The 19,061-nt window shown below is 35.4% G+C and overlaps 1 protein-coding gene across 5 annotated transcripts in view; it reads left to right on the top strand.

The window, feature by feature from the left end:
• GRIA2 (glutamate ionotropic receptor AMPA type subunit 2) overlaps positions 1 to 19,061 on the top strand; it is a 145,574-nt gene that overhangs the window by 61,190 nt on the left and 65,323 nt on the right. For all 5 annotated transcript variants that reach the window (XM_006732914.3, XM_081811519.1, XM_081811525.1 and 2 more), the window contains exon 3: positions 6,622 to 6,861. In XM_006732914.3, the coding sequence (XP_006732977.1) occupies positions 6,622 to 6,861 (240 nt within the window). The remainder of the gene's footprint in view (positions 1 to 6,621; positions 6,862 to 19,061) is intronic.

Raw genomic sequence — 19,061 nt, 5'->3', positions numbered from 1 at the left:
TGTGCTTGTGAAAATTCCTGAATTGGGTATTGCAGAGAGTACAAATGCCTCTGGTTGGATTTTCTGTCATTAGCACATTTATTTCATGATTTATATTTCCCCCAGCATTTCCCTCTATATTGTTGAATTTAAACGTTAAACCATTCCTCCAGGTTAGGCAGGAGAAGAATTAATATCCTCACTGAGTAGACAAGGAAACAGGCTCAGGTTCAGTGACTCCTCCTACCAGATGACCAGCGAAGGATGAAATTGGCCTTCTAATTCAGGTATTCTTATTTTGCTCTCACACTGAACCCTGCTCTTGAGGAGGTCACGAGTCACCCTCCCCGCCCCTCCCCACACACAAACACATGCTCACTCAAACATACTGTACTTCATACTGTACCTCCCATGAGGGAGGGGCTCATAATCGGGAAAATCCTATTCAGTTGATGGTAAGCAGGACAGCCTTCATGGAAGAACTGGGTATTTTATTACATGACATTTGTCAAGTGCTGTTGTGTGCCAAGTATGTGAGATAAACAGCACTTCATTCTCTGCTGTCAGTTAGCTCAGAGTTCAAGGGCAAAGCCAAACAATTATGACTCAGGCTAATATGCAAAAATGCAGATTGCTTTGGAATCACATGTAGGAGAGGCATGTAACTCAGACCACACAGAGCAGGTAACACCTGAGCACTGTTATGTATATTATTCTCTAAGCAATGGGGAGACATCGATGGATTTTAAGCAGGAGCGTTATGTCTGCCATGATAAGAAAGAGATTTATTATAAAGGGGGTTATTTGGGAAGTTACTGCAGCAATCCAGTCAATAAATGTTTGAGGACCATATGAAGACAATGCCAGGCGAGTTGGAGAGGACAGATTTGAGAAGTCAAAGGGGACAGTTGTGACAATTTGTATGGTGGGGATTAAGGAAAGGAAAAAGTCTGGAGTGACCCTCATATTTGGAAAAGAAGGGTTTTATTTTAATATATGAACACTTGCCTTACGGAATTGGTGTATTTTAGGCTAAAGAAAAAAGACAAAGTCCTGATACATGACTAATAAATAGTTAATACCAACATTGATTAGAATATGGAATATAATATGTAGGGAGGTCACAAGAGACTTATATGGATCTTACTAGTTGCCAACACTGTTGCAGCTCATTTTTTCTTTTCTTTTCTTTTTTAATTTTATTTATTTATTTGAGAGAGATCACAAGTGGGCGGTGGAGGACAGGGACAAGGGAGAGGGGAATGAATGAAGTAGAATAAAACGGAGATTTTTATAAATGTCATGAACAGAACAAAGAAGAATAATGAATTAATTATTCTGAAATATAGAAGACCAATGATTACAGGAGTTATGGTGCCATGAGCAGAAAGGGAAAAAAAAATCAACACAAACACATGATTTGTAAGATAAAATTTTCAGGATTTTCCCCCTGTTTTTATGGAAGTAGCTGAATGATAGGGAATTAGACATTTTTCCAGTGGGTGATATTGGAGGGTGAGAGATTGGAGCTAGGCTAGCAATTCCAGCTAACGTGGACAATATTTACCCTGTTTGCTGTGGCAGTTTCTAAGCCTAACACCATGCTCATTTCATTGAATGATTACAGTATGTATTTGTTCAGTAAATAAATAGACAAAGGGAGACAACTGAGGTGCCAGTGAAGTTTTGGGAAGCATGCATAAAAAGTTGAATTTGACCTTCTTAAAAGAAATGTGACCACTAAGAGATAAGATGCAAAAAGAGAAGAAAAAACAATCAGAAGACAGATCCTTGGAGAATGCCTTTTTAATTTGGGATGGGGAAAAAAAAAAAAGATAAGTGAGTGAAAGGTAATTAGAGGGAGAGGAAAAGTACCAAGATGGTATGATTTTACATTGGCAGCAATGTGGAGAAGGGATTGGAGGAGAACAAGCCTAATAGCAGGAGAGAGAGAGAGAGGGAGAGAGAGAGAGATCAAGAAGCAAATTTTTGATTAATAGATTCAGAGAGGCTAAGAAAGCTTTATCTCAGAAAAAGATGATTGGATTTAGTGAGTAGGAGATCATTATTGACAGATGATAGGGAAATTTCAATAGTAAAATCAGGGTCAAAGTTTGCAAGGGGTTAATGTCAGAAATTTAGTGAGGAGAGAAGAGATATTTTCAGTGGGCTCCAGATTTTGAAGTCAGGATTGCTTGGTGATGCAGCTTTTATCAGACTTTGCACAAGCTGCAAAGGGGCTGTCACTATTCCTGCTTATGAAGCAGCCTATGCTGTTTCATTGAAGTGAATGGCAATTTAGTATAAAAAATGTAAAACAAAAATAAATCATGCCCTGTTCTTTTTTTGCCTCTCTACTAAATAACCACGCAAGATCCTCCAGACTGTATCGAGTATGCTACATTAGCAGCACCAATGAGCAGAATGACCCATGAGAAAAAAATGGGAGGTGAATGCACCATCAGCATTGTTATTGGCTTATATCATCTGGGCTTGTAATAAAAAGTGCAATAATCAGCAAATTACTTACACCCAGGAGATGATAATTTCTGCTGTTTGACCTAAAGTGTCTTTTACTTTTTTTTTTTTAAAGATTTTATTTATTTATTTGAGAGAGAGAATGAGAGACAGAGAGCAAGAGAGGGAAGAGGGTCAGAGGGAGAAGCAGACCCCCCGCTGAGCAGGGAGCCCGACGTGGGACTCGATCCCGGGACTCCAGGATCACGACCTGAGCTGAAGGCAGTCGCTTAACCAACTGAGCCACCCAGGCGCCCGACCTAAAGTGTCTTTTAAAAGGACTTCCCTTTGCTGAGCTTCTCAAAGTTCATATTAAATATTTTATTAGAGTAGAACTCAGTAAGAGCATCTTTACCTACCAGTTTGCAATTAGTTTTGAGTCTCAAGACATGAATGCAACTTTAATATTAATCAGCATAATCATTCAGAAAGTTGTAATAGTGTTTCATAAGGTGATTATATGGGCCATGGAACTAGAGGTGAAACTGATCTTTTCTGTTCCTTCCTCTGCCTCCAGAGATGACATAGGAAAAGAATGAATATATGTAGGGTGCTGTTATTATCTAACTAACTTTGGAAAGCTATCTTTGGAATTATTCCACTGCTTGTGACACATTATTTGGATATTCTCAGTGATAGTAAATCCTGTCTTTGAAGATGGATATAAGTTAGGGAAATGGCTTTAAAATTTGGAAGGATAGCTGGGAAATAAAGTTGAGATCATAATGAGCAGTTTAATTTCTAATCAAGTGAGGAGTAATTTCAAGGCAGTGCGCCTAAGATTCTTGTGTATTTTGTCAACAGGGTCATGTATCTGTGGTATACTGGGGAAAGCATCAGTGTTAGAATGCAAAAATACTCTGGGGTATTTGGGGGTTAGAATGTTAGAAGTGTAGCACAAAGTTCTTTGTTTTTGTTTTGTTTTATCTTGAGATGATCACTGCAAACTGGATAAACAAAATACCTCAGCTCAGGTCAGCATTCTGATTGATTCCTGGTTGTAAATCTCAATGATATCCTTATCATGCTTAGGGACAAAGACAGTGACTGACTTAAGGTAAAGAGAGAGAGAGGAGCAGCGTTGACGAAATGACTGTTAATTGTATGTATAGAAAAGAGACATGGAGAGAGAAATACCTAGAAAAAAAAAGAAGCTACAGACAAATAGACAATTGAATATGTACCACGAAGAGATAAAGGATAAGGGAAGAGGATTTGGAAGGACCAGAGATAGTCAGGAAAGAAAGGCCATTGTTACCAAATTATGCTCATTGGAGAATTAGCTGAATTGCCTGAAAAAAAAGTGCCTTTTGAATCAGGTGAATTATAATTTCTTGTGAAGTCTTGTACAGCTTGTGCCTGTTGTTGGGCCAAAGCCAAGTGTTTCCAGATGGCCACAATGACCAGGAGGCCCCTTGACAACTCACTTCAGAGTCTAAAACAAATGGAAAATGAAAGGTATGGCTCCTTATTAAGACTGTCTATGCATTCAAACAGGAGCGTTCTTTATCAAGCATTCTGCTGATACTGTTGCTACTGTCCCCATCAGAGAAGCTCTTTCCCTTATGATGAGAAGAAGAGGTCTCATTAATAAATCAGATCGCCTGATATTCCTATAGTATTTAGATAACATGCCAACACTTCATGGAAAATGAAATAAGATCAACCCAGAGGGAATTTTATAGCAATTTCCCCTTTTTATATGTCATATGGAATCATCAATTTCTGAACAAACTTAAGATTTAAGATGTACATGTCAGTACGCATATATCCATTTATAAAATAAGAAATCACCGCAGAATTTGCCTAGAAGAGTTTTAACAATGAAAGAGTTTTTTCACTTATGTGAAGAATGAGCCCAGTCAAACACATTAAAGGTTATTTTCAACTTCTGTACTCAGACAAGGACAAAATATGAACATAAATAAAGGGCAGAAATCTCATCTCTATTTTATGTTAAAGTTTGAAATGAATATATTCAGTTTTCTGAGCTACATTAGACTACCATGCAGAAGATTGGTAATAAAGGAGGAGATGCAATTGATATAGTACACAGATAAAACCTAGAAATCCTAGAAAACTTATGTTAGAAAGACAGAAGTAAGCTGAAGATTAGTAAATACCTAGGAAAGGAAAGGAAATATTTCATAAATAAAAGGAAAATGGAGATATTTGATAAATAAAAGCCACTCACAGAAATAACCAATCTTGCTTTCCTTTCCTTGCATATCATTTAGTACTTGCTGAAAACTATTGCCTATTATTTATTGATTGTCTGGAATTGGTTATTAGAATCTGTATGTATTGTAGCAATGCTCTTATTCATGAAGCAAATCTATTTTTCTACAGATATTCTATTTTTTGTAAAGGAAATAAAATGAAATAAGATTGCACTGGTCTTATCCCTTAAATGGGATTAGTTAATTTGAAAGGATGCTTGGTATTATGCTCTGGCTTGTTGTAGATTATGTTACTGGATAGCTTATTTCCATTTCCTTGGATTGAAATAACCCTTGAGATTTAAAAAAATATCAGGTATTTAATAATTTAAAACTGTGTGGTTGACCTGAATTGGTGGAATTAAGCATTGTGGCATGGGTGGTTTCTATAGGGCATTTCAGAGGTTTCAGTCTTGGATGAGGTAACCCTTACTTCTCAGATATTTTCAGATTTGTGTTTCAAAAAATTATTCTGGCTATATTGTGGAGAATTGAATGGAAAGGGAATATTGGATTAAGGATGAAGTTGGGCAGGTATTCCAATAATCCAAGTGAGAAAAACAGTATTATCCATTAGTTAAATGCATGGACTTTGAATCCAGATGCCTAGGTTTGAACACGGCATCTTTCACTTACTAGCTGTGTGACCTTGGGCCAATCACTAAATCTTGTGTTTCAGTTTTCCTATCAAAATCCCTATTTGGGAATAATAATAGTTCCTGCCTCAAGGGTTTTCATGGGAAACAAATGAGTTAATGTGCCATAGATCGTGCCAGCCACAAGGCAAGTACAATGTTAGTATAGGCTAATGAACTTGGATGATTGGAATAGAGATACAGATAAGTAGACCACATTTGAGTATATTTAGATATTATCATAAACAATAATTAGTGATTGACTATGGGGAAAAGGGTAGGAGAAGGTGTTTTTCATATGCCATTTACTGTATATCATTAGAGAGTAAGGGGTTGTAGAGTGATGGGGATTTTCAAATAAAATATTACTTTTTTAAAGATTATGGTCCTAAATCAGAATATTTTGGTAATATTCTTTGTTTCATATGGGTAAGTGAAGTCCACGAGAAAGATTAAAATTAGAGGTTCTGAACTCCATTTAATTGCTACTTGACTAAGAGACCCAAGGTTGGAGGTCTCTTTCTGGTGATATGTCTTTTTGTGTATCATGTGAGTCTTGAATCTGGTTTCTCTTAAAGAACTTTGGGTCAGCATTAGAACTCTTCATAAGCACTCTGACCTTCTAGTATGAAGCATCCTTAACACAATAAATCCTTTTAAAGAATCATAAATTAGAGGGAATGAGATGTTATGAATGTGTATAAATGCCAGGTAACTGTAGTTTGTTCTTCATATAACTAGTGAGTGTTACTTACACTTATTTTTAGAGATTTATTTATTTGAAAGAGAGAGAGAAAGAAAGAGTGTGCATGTAGGAGTGCGGGGAGGGGCAGAGGGAGAGAATCCTCAAGCCGATTGCCTGCTGAGCATGGAGCCCACACTGGAGCTCCATCTCAAGACCCTGAGATCATGACCTCAGCCAAAACCAAGAGCTGGTCGCTCAACCAAACTGAGTCACCCAAGAGCCCCTATGCTATTTTTTCAATGTGGCTGTCCTAAAATAGGTTTCCACTTACGTGGTTTGTTAAAAAATAATATATATATTTTCTTGTAACCAAAATTACTTTTTAATGCTTTCTAATTCTTTGAATTCCTCAAACAGAGTGCTAAGTAAATGAGTCCTCAGACATTGGATGGATCATTGATATAAATTCTATATTTTTTCAATTTGATTATTTTATGTTTCATATAACAGGGCATTGAATTTTAAGCAAATCTGTGTTATTGTATGCCAATTTCAATGATTTATCCTTTCTATTTTTCCTCTTCAGTCTGCTCTCAGTTTTCAAGAGGAGTCTATGCTATTTTTGGATTTTATGACAAGAAGTCTGTAAATACCATCACATCATTTTGTGGAACGCTCCATGTCTCCTTCATCACTCCCAGCTTCCCAACAGATGGCACACATCCATTTGTCATTCAGATGAGACCTGACCTCAAAGGAGCACTTCTTAGCTTGATTGAATACTATCAATGGGACAAGTTTGCATATCTCTATGACAGCGACAGAGGTAAGTAAAAATACCCTTATGCCTTTGTAATGGGTCAAATTCAATGCCTACACTTGACACTTGCAAGTGATGTTATGGAATAACACTTACATGTGATGTTATGGACCTGTGGTGTTAAAGTCCAGAGGTCACTTGGTTTAATTTTTCTGTGTAAATGAATAATGCAATTTGAAACTTGAGAAACATATTTAGAGTTTTAAAAAAAAGTTGTGAATATTCAATTTAAAGATATAGACTCTGCCAACCCAATGCCCAGATGTTCAGTTGTAATGCAAATAGCACCTTCTCACATCAGCAGCTAAGACTCTATGGGGACTACATTACTAGTCGAAGGTCAGTGAAGTGACTGCCTTGAAAATTGGTTTAAGTGAAACTGAATAAATATGTAAATAAGGACTTCTAGAGAAATTAATAGCAATTAAATATTTTCACATACAAAAGTTTTATGAGGAAGGTATGACTGTCATTAACCTTGCTTTAAAATGACATCCCTGAATCTCAGAGGAGTTAAAGGACTTGCTCATGATCCACTTGAGCAGCTGGTACAATTTTTTTTTTAAGATTTTATTTATTTATTTGACAAAGAGAGACACAGCGAGAGAGAGAGAACACAAGCAGGGGGAATGGGGGAGGGAGAAGCAGGCTTCCTGCTGAGCAGGGAGCCTGATGTGGGACTCGATCCCAGGACCCTGGGATCATGACCTGAGCCGAAGGCAGACGCTTAATGACTGAGCCACCCAGGCGCCCAACAGCTGGTATAATTTGACCCAGGTCTTCTGACACCAGACCCATGCATTTTCATAATTCTAGGTTTATGATGAGATGTTATTGATTAGCATACTAATTGGATAGAATCTTGGCTCATTATACTAAAGTTGTGTTTTCAGGGGCGGTTACTTCCATCGTGTTTTCCACATCTCTTGTTGGAAAGTTTGGTAGTAACAGACCTGCTTGATGTATGTGTCATAGAATTCCAGATGTTCTTTTTTTAAAATTTTATTTGTCTATTTATTTATTTGTTTATTTATTTATTTATTTATTTATTTAAGTATAGTTGACACACAATGTTGCAGTAGTTTCAGGTGTACTACATAGTGATTCAACAACTCTGTACATTATGCTTTGCTCCCCACAAATGTAGCTTCCATCTGTCACCATACAACACTACTACAATACCACTGACTACATTCTTTTATTCCCAAGACCTATCATTCCATAACTGGAAGCCTGTATCTCCCACTCCCCTTCACCCATTTTGCCCAACACCCCACCCTTCTCCCCTCTGGCAGCCATCAGTTTGTTCTCTGTATTCTCTGTTTTCTGTATTTTATAGTTTGTTCTCTGTACGTATAGGTCTTGTCCTGCTTTTTAAAAATAGATTCTGATTCTGTTTGTTTATTCATTTGTTTTGTTGTTTAGATTCCACATATAAGTGAAATCATGTGGTATTTGTCTTTCTCCATCTGTCTCACCTAGCATGATACCCCCTAGATCTACCCATGTTGTAAGAAATGACAGGATCTCATTCTTTTTTATGGCTGAGTGATATTCCATTGTATATACACCACATCTTATTTATCCATTCATCTATTAGTCAAGACTTGGGCTGTTTCCATATTTTGGCTACTGTAACTAATGCTGCAGTACACATAGGGGTGCATATATCTTTTCAAATTAGTGTTTTAATTTTCTTTGGAATCTCAGTTGTTCTTAACTATTCCTGGGTATATGATTTGGCCTCAGTGGGTGTACTTAACTAAAGTTGAATGAACATTTTGTGCACATATTTGCATATGTATTTTTCTAAAGACAGTACCCATAACCAAACTCAAAAGGATTAAGAACCACTATTGTAAGAGTACCTAAGTACCAAACTGGGCTTCCTTCAGCAGCTTGCTTCCTGGAATATTTAAAGGTTCAAATGAAACCCAGAAGCCTGTTTCTACCAACATAGGGCACCTTGTTAACCTGCAAGGGCAGACAAGAAGAGAGCCAGCTGTCAGTCAATTCGCCATTGATTAGTCTGTAGTCATTTGCTGCAGCAATCCCATCTGGAGTGCTCAAGCTAGGTGTCTGATTCTCTGCCCTGTCCTCCCAGAATGAGAATACTCCGTGGAAAAGCCTTTACAAGCTGAAAAAAGTTGCTATGTCAACAATTTCTACCCCCTGCTTTGAGAAGGGAGAGCTTTGCTATTCCTATGAGGAATGAAAAATTAAAACAGAACCATTTAAAGAAAATGTGGATTGCAATGTGCTGGGTGATTCCGAAGCATACTTCTTATTAATGTGATAAAAGGCCTACAAAACTGAGCTTATTCATAGGCTTTCCTCCTGATCTCTGCTGACTCCATTAGAGCTCTGTTATGTTAATAAAACTAGCCTGAAGTCTTCGAGTATTCTGAATGCCTCTTTCACCCTTGCATCCTGTTGCAGTGATTTCTACCACGCAAATATATTTTATCTCTGGACCCTCTTCTTCATTGTCTTTGCTCCAGGCCAGGCCACCACCACATGTTCCTTCTCTCCCCTCTCCATTTCCACACTTGCTTCTCTTTAATCCATTTTCCACAAAGCAGCTGCAATGTGTAAATTCTCTTCAATGCTTTTCTGACCTTATCATTCCTCTGCTTAAAACACTTCTCATTAAAATGAAGATAAAATTGAAAATCCCTAACATGGCTCTAAGTTCTAGTTCCTGACAATTTATGCTACTGTCCTGCTCACTCACTAAGCTAAATCCATCTAACTAACCTTCTTTCACTGTCTCCAGATGCACCAAACCAAACCCTTTCATCCCAAATCTCTGCACACGCCTCTAGTTCTTTCTCGTCCTTCACGTCTTAGCTTACAGAACATTTCCACAGAGCTGCGTTTCATACTGTTATTCTTTCACAAAGAAGTCTTCTCTTTTCCTACATAGTACTTATCTCAATTTATAATTAATAGTAGTATTTGTTCTTTTACTCAAGAACTGCTATTGAGCTCCTACTATGTTCCAGGGACAGTTTTAGTCAAACAGGCCAAACATTATGTCTTTTATTTGTGTCCTGGGTATAAGCCCCAGGAACGCAATGTCCAGGCAGTACCCATTACACTGGGTGTCCAGTTCCTAACTGTACACACAGCACTTAAGATGATACTGGAACAGAGCTGATATTGAATAAATAGTATTAATAAGGGTTAAGCATCTGTGTTTTTTAAGTTTGAGATGATATGAGAACCTGAATCTTGCTGGCTAAGTTGAAGGATCAGAAGATGAATTCTGTTTGACGAAGTCGAAGGTGGCATTTTTCTTTAGGGACATACTTCACCCTCAGTGTGACTCCCTCTAGGTGAACATGAACTTTTGGGAAAAGTCATATAGACAACAGAGGCCATAAATAGAAAAAGAGAAACTCTAGTATTTGAAGAGAGGTACTGAAGAAAAACTCTGGGAGATGATCAGGTGAAGATGTATGAGTTTATGTACTTGTGAAAAGAACATGAAACATTTTGAAGTCATTTTATTAATACATGCTTTGGAAATATTAAATGAAATTGAAGTGATGAGATAATCTCCAGTCATGAAATTGTACAAGTTGATTTGGGTTTAAGTTCATCTTTTGAGAGAAGAATATTAGAAGAATATTATAGTACTATATATTAAAGTTAAGTATTATATATTAAAGCCAAAAACGGCCTTATGGACACATTTTCAAGGTATTATCAAATAGCTGCTCCTGTCTTAATATGAACAGTGTTACACTGGATCTGAAACTATTTTCAGAGATAAGTGTGTAAGACTCAAAATATTAGTAAAAGACTTGATCTTTACATAGTGTTTTACTTGGATCAAGGAAATGGGATTTTGTTATCCAATTAAGGGAACAAAGATGCATGCTTATAATCACATAACACTAAATAAGGAGGTACTTCCTTGAAGTGTATGAGGTTAAGGGCTGAAGAAAAGTAACAATCATGCAATAAATGCATGAATGAACTTTTTAAAATGTAATATGATGGCAAAGCAATGAAAATTAAGGCAGTAATAAAAAAATTGCTATGCATGCTTTAGAAATACATTCTATGAATTCATTTCCCAGTATATCTCTACATGCTTCAATTTCAAACAATTTGGTCTGTCCTTGATGTGGCACTCTCTGGATCTGGCCACTCATGGATTATAAGGGTTGTTTTTTTTTTTTTTTCAACTTTAAAAAAATTTTATTTTAATTCCAGTTAGTTAACATACAGTGTTATATTAGTTTCAGGTGTATAATACAGTGCTTCAACACTTCCATACAATACTCGGTACTCACCACAACAAGTACACTCCTTAATCCCCATCACCTATTTCACCCATCTTCCCACCCACCTCCCCTCTGGGAACCATCAGTTTGTTCTCTAGTTAAGAGTCTGATTCTTGCTTTGTCTCTCTCTCTTTCTCTTATTTTTTCCCTTTGCTTGTTCGTTTTGTTTTCTTAAATTCCACACGTGAGTGAAATCATATGGTATTTGTTTTTCTCCGACTGACTTATTTTGCTTAGCATTATACTCTCCAGCTCCATCCATGTGGTTGCAAATGGCAAGATATCATTCTTTGTGTGTACATAACACATCTTATTAATTCATCAATAGATAGACACTTAGGCTGCTTCCATGTCTTGGCTATTGTAAATAATGCTGCTATAAACATAAGGGTGCATGTATCCCTTTGAATTATTATTTTTGTAATATTTGTGTAAACACCCAGCAGTACAATTGCCAGATCATAAGGTTATTTTTAACTTTTTTAGGAACCTTCATCCAGTTTTCCACAGTGGCTGCACCACTTTGTATTCCCAACAGTTCATGAAGTTTCCTTTTTTTGCCACATCCTTTCCAACACCTGTTGTTTCTTGTGTTGTTGATTTTAGCCATTCTGACTGGGGTGAGGTGATATCTCATTGTAATTTTGATTTGCATTTCCCTGATGACTGGTGATAATGAGGATCTTATCATGTGTCTGTTAGCCATCTATATGTGTTCTTTGGAGAACTGTCTGTTCATGTCTTCTGCCCATTTTTAATTGGATTATTTGCTTTTTGGGTGTTGAGTTTTATAAGTTCTTTATGTATTTTGGATACTAACCTTTTATCATATTTATCATTTGTAAACATCTTCTCTCATTCTGTAGGTTGCCTTTTAGTTTTGTTGGTTGATTCCTTCATTGTGCAGAAGCTTTTTATTTTGATGTAGTCCCAATAGTTTATTTTTTATTTTGTTTCCCTTGCCTCAGGAGACATATCTAGAAAGAAGTTGCTATGGCCGAGGTCAAAGAAATTACTGCCTATGTTCTCTTCTAGGATTTGTATGGTCTTACATTTAGGTCTTTAATCCATTTTGAATTTATTTTTGTGTATGGTGTGAGAAAGTGGTCCAGTTTCTTTATTTTACATGTTGCTGTCTAGTCTTCCCAACACCATTTTTGAAAAGACTGTCTTTTTCCCATTGGATATTCTTTCCTGCTTTGTCAAAGACTAATTGACCATATAATTGTGGATTTATTTCTGGATTTTCTGTTCAGTTCCATTGATCTGTATATCTGCTTTTGTGCCAGGACCATACTGTTTTGATCGCTACAGCTTTGTAATATAACTTGAAGTCTGGATTTGTGATTCCTCCAGCTTTGCATTTCTTTTTCAAGATTGCTTTGGCTATTTGGGGTCTTTTGTGTTTCCATACAAATTTTATGATTATTTGTTTTAGTTCTGTGAAGAGTGCTGTTGGTATTTTGGTAGGGATTGCATTAAGTGTATAGATTGCTTTAGGTAGTATAGACATTTTAACAATATTTGTTCTTCCAATCCATGAGCATGGAATGTCTCCATTTCTTTGTGTCATCTTCAATTTCTTTCATCAGTGTTTTATAGTTTTCAGAGTACAGGTCTTTCATCACTTTGGTTAGGTTTATTCCTAGGTATCTTATTATTTTGGGTGCAACTCTAAATGGGATTGTTTTTTTAGTTTCTCTTTCTGCTGCTTCATTATTGGTGTATAGAAATGCAAGAGATTTCTGTACATTGATTTTGTATCTTGTAACTTTACTGAATTCGTGTATGAGTTCTAGCAGTTTTCTGGTGCAGTCTTTTTGGTTTTCTATACATAGTATCTGTCATCTGCAAATAGTGAAAGTTTTACTTTTTCCTTACCAATTTGGTATTTCTTTTTGTTGTCTGATTCCTGTGACTAGGACTCCAGTACAATGTTGAGTGAAAGTAGTGAGAGTGGACATGCGTGTCTTGTTCCTGACCTTAGGGGAAAATGTTTCAGTTTTTCCCCATTAAGGATAATGTTAGTATGGATTTTTCATAGATGGACTTTATTATATTGCGGTATGTTCCCTCTAAACCTACTTTGTTCAGGGTTTTTATCATGTCTGGATGTTGTACTTTGTCAAATGGTTTTTTCTGCATATATTGAATTGTCCAAATGGTTCTTATCCTTTCTTTTATTGATGTGATGTATTATATTGATCGATTTGTGAATTTTGAGTCACCCTTGCAACTCAGGAATAAATCCCACTTGATTGTGGTGAATTTTTTTTAATGTATTAATGAATTAAGTTTGGTAGTATTTTACTGAGAATATTCATCAGGAATATCATCCTGTAGTTCTCCTTTTTAGTGGTGTCTTTATCTGGTTCTGGTATCAAGGTAATTCTGGCCTCATAGAATGAATTTGGAAGTTTTCCTTCCTTTTCTATTTTTTGAATAGTTTCAGAAGACTAAGTACTAACTCTTCTTTAAACGTTTGGTATCCTGTGAAGCCATGTGGTCCTGGACTTTCATTTGTTGGGAGTTTCTTGATTACTGACTCAATTTCTTTGCTGGTTATTGGTCTGTTCAAATTTTCTATTTCTTTCTGTTTCCTTTTGGTAGTTTATATGTTTCTAGGAATTTATGCATTTCTTCTAGGTTGTCCAAAGCGTTGGCATACAGTTTTTTTTTTTCAATTTTTAATAATCTTTACTTTTCTGAGAGTCTATAATTAAACATACTGTTTTTTTTTTTAAGATTTTATTTATTATCCATTTGAGAGAGAAACAGAGAGAGTGAGAGAGCACACAAGCCAGGGAGAGGGGCAGAGGGAGAGGGAGAAGTAGGCTCCCCCACTGAGCAGGGAGCCTGACCCGGGGCTCAATCCCAGGACCCCAGGGATCATGACCTGAGCCAAAGGCAGACGTTTAACCAATTGAGCCACCCAGGCATCCCTATATTGTTAAATTTCAATTTATAAATACACTGATTGATGTTCTTTTGAGCAGCATGGCCAAAGCTTGAAAATGGCTCACTAACATTCTGCCCCAAATATGAGCCGGATGAAAAAAAAATTAAAATGTTCTATGCTTTTTTATTGCACTGCTCCTAACTAAGACTGCCATTTAAACCCTTCTTCCTTCCCACCACCCATCAAAATGCTGAGCAACAAGTCCAGGAGTCCATGTCCCAATTATAAACAAGGGAGGACATAGACTCATCTTGGTCTTCGTAGAGTTCATCTTCTTCTATTTCAAGTTTACCCATGAACGGAGTGCTGAAAATGTTCATTTGGTGACTGTGATGTTTTAGGACCACATCTTCTCTTTATCCAAGCCATATTGCAGCAGCCTGCCACTCCTTGATGACCCAGTGCTCTTCCTAAAAGCATATTATTACTTCATAGACAGTAGGTAGATAGATCTTCAATACATTTGGAACTATAGAGTAATGGACTTACCTATGTTAATGCATTAAATATAGTTTTATGTATTAAATTTGAACCAAGACATTAATCAAAATGTGTTTCTTATTTATTGGTTCAATGTCAATAAGGTAAGACAACACATTTCTATAGACAGTAAGTAAAACCAGAACTAATGCTTTATATCTTTATGTCTTGATTTTAATTTTGAACCACACTATTTGTTCCCTGAAGGGAAGGCACTTTGATTCCAGTTCCAAGAACAAATCATGCATAGAATAAAAATACTTCCAAATTATAAATTTCTTTTCAGATGTTCCTGAGAAAGTCAATAATCTGCCTAGGCATGCTGCCATGATTTAGTGATCATAAATATTAATTTCTGTGCCTAAAAGATGAATAAGGGCAGTGAATTTTAAATGAAACTAAGAAAATATTTTTGAAAAGAAAGAAGTGGTCTAAATGAAATATACCTCTTTGCAGTAATCATTTTTAATTCCACCCACTAATATACAAACTAAAACACTTAAACTTTACCTGTCTTTAGGCTGATGGCATTTCTATAAGTCTCTCACAGTGTTATTAACACTAACTCAAGATGAAACTGTGAAACACTGATGGTAATACTTTGGGAGAGTTTTAAGTGATTGTCAGCTCACAAATAAGTTATACAACTATAACTAGCCTTGCAAAAGTTAGGTACTTGAAGTGGTAATGTAATCCAACAAAACATAGTCTAGCTGTTCTTTATTTTAGCCAAAAGCCTGAGAATTTTTAGAGCTTAGAACTTAATTTTAGATCTTGTAATATTCTTGAGTTACTTTAGAATGTATTTTAAATATATGGATTAGGAGGAATCGTTAATTTTCTGTTTCTTTTTTTTTTTCCTATTTGTAGATGAACAACTGCATATCTCAAGCTTTCTTTGTTCTGAGTAATTCAGTAATAAGAAATCAGTCTCTGTTATAATTCAAATATCCTGATATAGTATAGATACTACAGTAGAATAATTACCACTTACTAATAACTTGAAGTATACCAATATTTATAAAGAATTTCTACTGTCCATACAAGTTTATAGTCTGATTAAGGGATGGAGGTATTTATGAAGATACTTTTATGCCCGTTTGTGTGGAAGGGAAAGAGTAATTATCTCAAGTATATTTTTCCCCTAATTAGAATGTGGTACCAAGAGACCAAGAACATGAATTTGTGTTAGGTTTGAAGAGGTTAATTTCACCTCAATAGTTGTAACATGTATTTTCAGTGATTTTTAAAATGATCTGCTAATTTTAAAGTAACCAAAATTAATACAAAACTCTTAGTTGTGAGGAAAACACAAAGCAAGTTAAGAGACTAAGAGGTCTGTTACTATTAACCGAAAAAAAGAAAACAAATCTAAGAATATGGATTACTAAGCTTGGGACAGCAATCTCTTTAATCATGAGTCAGACTATATTATGGATTGTGAGTTACTTCTGGCTGTCCCTAGGAGATGATTTAATATTATTCATTGTCTTCTGATGGCACTAAATTAATCAAGTCTGATATTGTACCACTTGAGCTATTTAGTTTCTTAATGGATGTAATGTTTCTAGGCTTCATAGGTTACAAAACATTAATTCTGAGAGTTTTAATAGAAAATCCACACCAACTGTGAGTTATTTTTGACACATAGAATGAATTAGTTGAAAACTCAACCACTTCTTTAAATGCATTCTTATAAATTTAATATATCATCTCCATATTCTTTGATTGAACTGACAATAAATGTTAGATATAGAAATATCACTTGATGAAACCCATTTACAAATCATTATTTATATTTAAAATTTCTTGTAATATATGTTGAGAGATGGAATAGAATATCAAGAACATCACCACTTGAAATTTTAGTATGTGGTAAACTTCATGATTAAATAAAAACAAAAATAATTTCAGCCTAGAAGAAAGGAATCCCAGTGCTATATGACAATATGGGGATAACATATGGAAGATCATTCATGGATATAATGTTTTTAAGGAGGTAACAAGGAAGAGTTAGTTGCATAAAGATTAGAATGTGGAAAAGTAGGACCTAGATAGTGAAAGAGGTTTAGAAAATTAGCTTTTTTTTCCTACTCAGGAAAGAAGACTGGATAGATTTAATAACTGTTTTCAAGCACTTTGAGAACTGTTGAATTGATCATGATGGCCAGCTGTATGTTCTATCTTCACTGATGATGTAAAACAGGAAAAGTGTTTGAATTATATCATGGAAAGATTTACTTATACCTAATGGAAAGCATAGGTGATCCATGATGTTTTTAAAAGAAATTTTATCATTAATAGAATTTTTTTTACAATGAAATATGGTCTCTCTCCTTTTTTCTAAGGATTTTATTTATTTATTTGATAGAGAGAGACACAGCGAGAGAGGGAACACGGGCAAGGGGAGTGGGAGAGGGAGAAGCAGGCTCCCCACAGAGCAGAGGACCTGAAACGGGGCTCGATCCCAGGACCCTGGGATCATGACCTGAGCCGAAGGCAGACGCTTAACGACTGAGCCAGCCAGACACCCCTGAAATGTGGTCTCTTGTTTAAATTTTCTCTTGAGAAATTCTTGTGTAGCCCATGTTTTTGTTACATGACTGGACAGAGGAAACAATTATTGTTTTGCCAAAAAAACAAATTTCACTTTAAGTTCAATTTATGGTTCAACTTCCCAATTTGAAATAAAAATAAATTATTGTCAATTTTCATAATGAAATATTTTAAATAAAATATAGAATAGTATGAAGACCCCCCAAAGACTCTTAACTCAGCTTTGTTAATGACCAATATGCAAGGAATCCTGTAATTATCTATATCCCTTTGTCCCTCACATTTATTTTGAAACAAATACCTGCCATCATGTCATTTCATCTGTACATATTTCAGTTTGTGTTGTGAAAGAGTACTCTTGTTTTCAACATAACCACAATATCATTATCATATGCAGGCAGATTAATAGTAATTCAATAATATCATCATCCATTTTTTTCCCCACAGTTTATTTGAATCAAGATAAAAATGAGGTCCCTATCTCCCAATTGGTTAATATATCTCTTAAGTCTTTAATAACATATGTAGAGTTTCAATTTGATGATTTCAACACTGTGGTATTTAGCATATTACTCTGCTACATATTCCTTATAAATTGGTAGCTAGATCTAGAAGCTTCGCAAGATTCATGTTCATTTTTTTGGCAGGAATACTCCATAGGTGATGTTAAATATTCCTATTTAGAGACATGTAACTTCTGGTCATCTCTCTTTCTGTGTTTTTAGCAGCAGTTAATGATTGTTACCTTGATTCATTAATTCACTAGGTGTTACAGGATGGTTGTAATTCTAAATCTATATTCCTTCACCATTTGTTAGATGGAATCTTTCCAAAAAGGAAAAGCTGTCTTAATTAGTTATCCTGAGTATAGTTCATATAGGAAGGGCAGGAAAATGCTTGTTTCTTTTCCTTTATTTACCAATTTCAAAATAATAACTCAGCTCCTAGTATCCTTCAAAGGCAACCAGATATTTATATATATTTAAATATCACTGATTCAGTTTCTTTTCTGGTTATCAGTCTGTTCAAGTTTTCTATTTCTTGCTGTTTCAGTTTTGGCAGTTTATATTGTTAGATATTAATAAGAATTCAAGGATTTAAAATGTTATATATTTTAAGTCTTTTGCAGTTATTATTCTTATTGATATCCAAATTGCCTCATCTTTACTTAAAATGATTTTCATCACATTGGCTCCTGAGTCTTTTGACATAAGGCTGATAGTTTTGGAGAGCTTCCTTGCATTTTGTATAACAAGACATTCTAGGCTAATCTTATATACTCTTGGCCAGTATTGAATCAATCCAATTTTTAATAATGGTTTTCCAGCTTCGATAGTTTTTTTTTTAGAAGCACGTATTTTTGCCATAGTAAATAGATTGAAATAAAGTGTAGCACATTAATAAAATTTATAGAGCAGTGTGATCACATTAGGTAAATCCCACATTTTATAGGCAAAAAGAAATCAGCATTCTTCTGAGAAAGATGTAGGACTTTCTGGAATCAAGAAGATGATGTGATGAGTCCTGAATTCTTTTTGGAGCCCAGATTTTGTGTTGTTCATTCAGTTATTAATAGAAATGAAGAATTTAGGTTGGCTGTGAAGAATTGAAGTGATATGGAAGACAAGTTTATGTACTGCTTTTCCAAGTGCTAAACTGCAGATTTAACTTAAGGTAATAAATTCCCCAATTGTTTCCCTTCTCAATCCTACATATGAGGTAATGTATTTTTATTAAAAAGAGAAAGAAATTTTCTAAGTTGTATGATGCTATAAGCAAAGTTACTGATAAATAGTAAATGGGTCTTACATTTGGAAAGTTAAGTAAATGTAACAAATCTGAGCTAGAAAACTAACTGTTACCATCTGGGTTAATAGGTGAACATTTTAATCTCTATGGGATCAGTCCCGATAACA

Source organism: Leptonychotes weddellii, chromosome 2 (genome assembly GCF_054177405.1).
Source record: "Leptonychotes weddellii isolate Sample4059 chromosome 2, ASM5417740v2, whole genome shotgun sequence".
NCBI lineage: Eukaryota > Metazoa > Chordata > Mammalia > Carnivora > Phocidae > Leptonychotes > Leptonychotes weddellii.
This window is presented reverse-complemented; position numbering and strand designations above follow the sequence as displayed.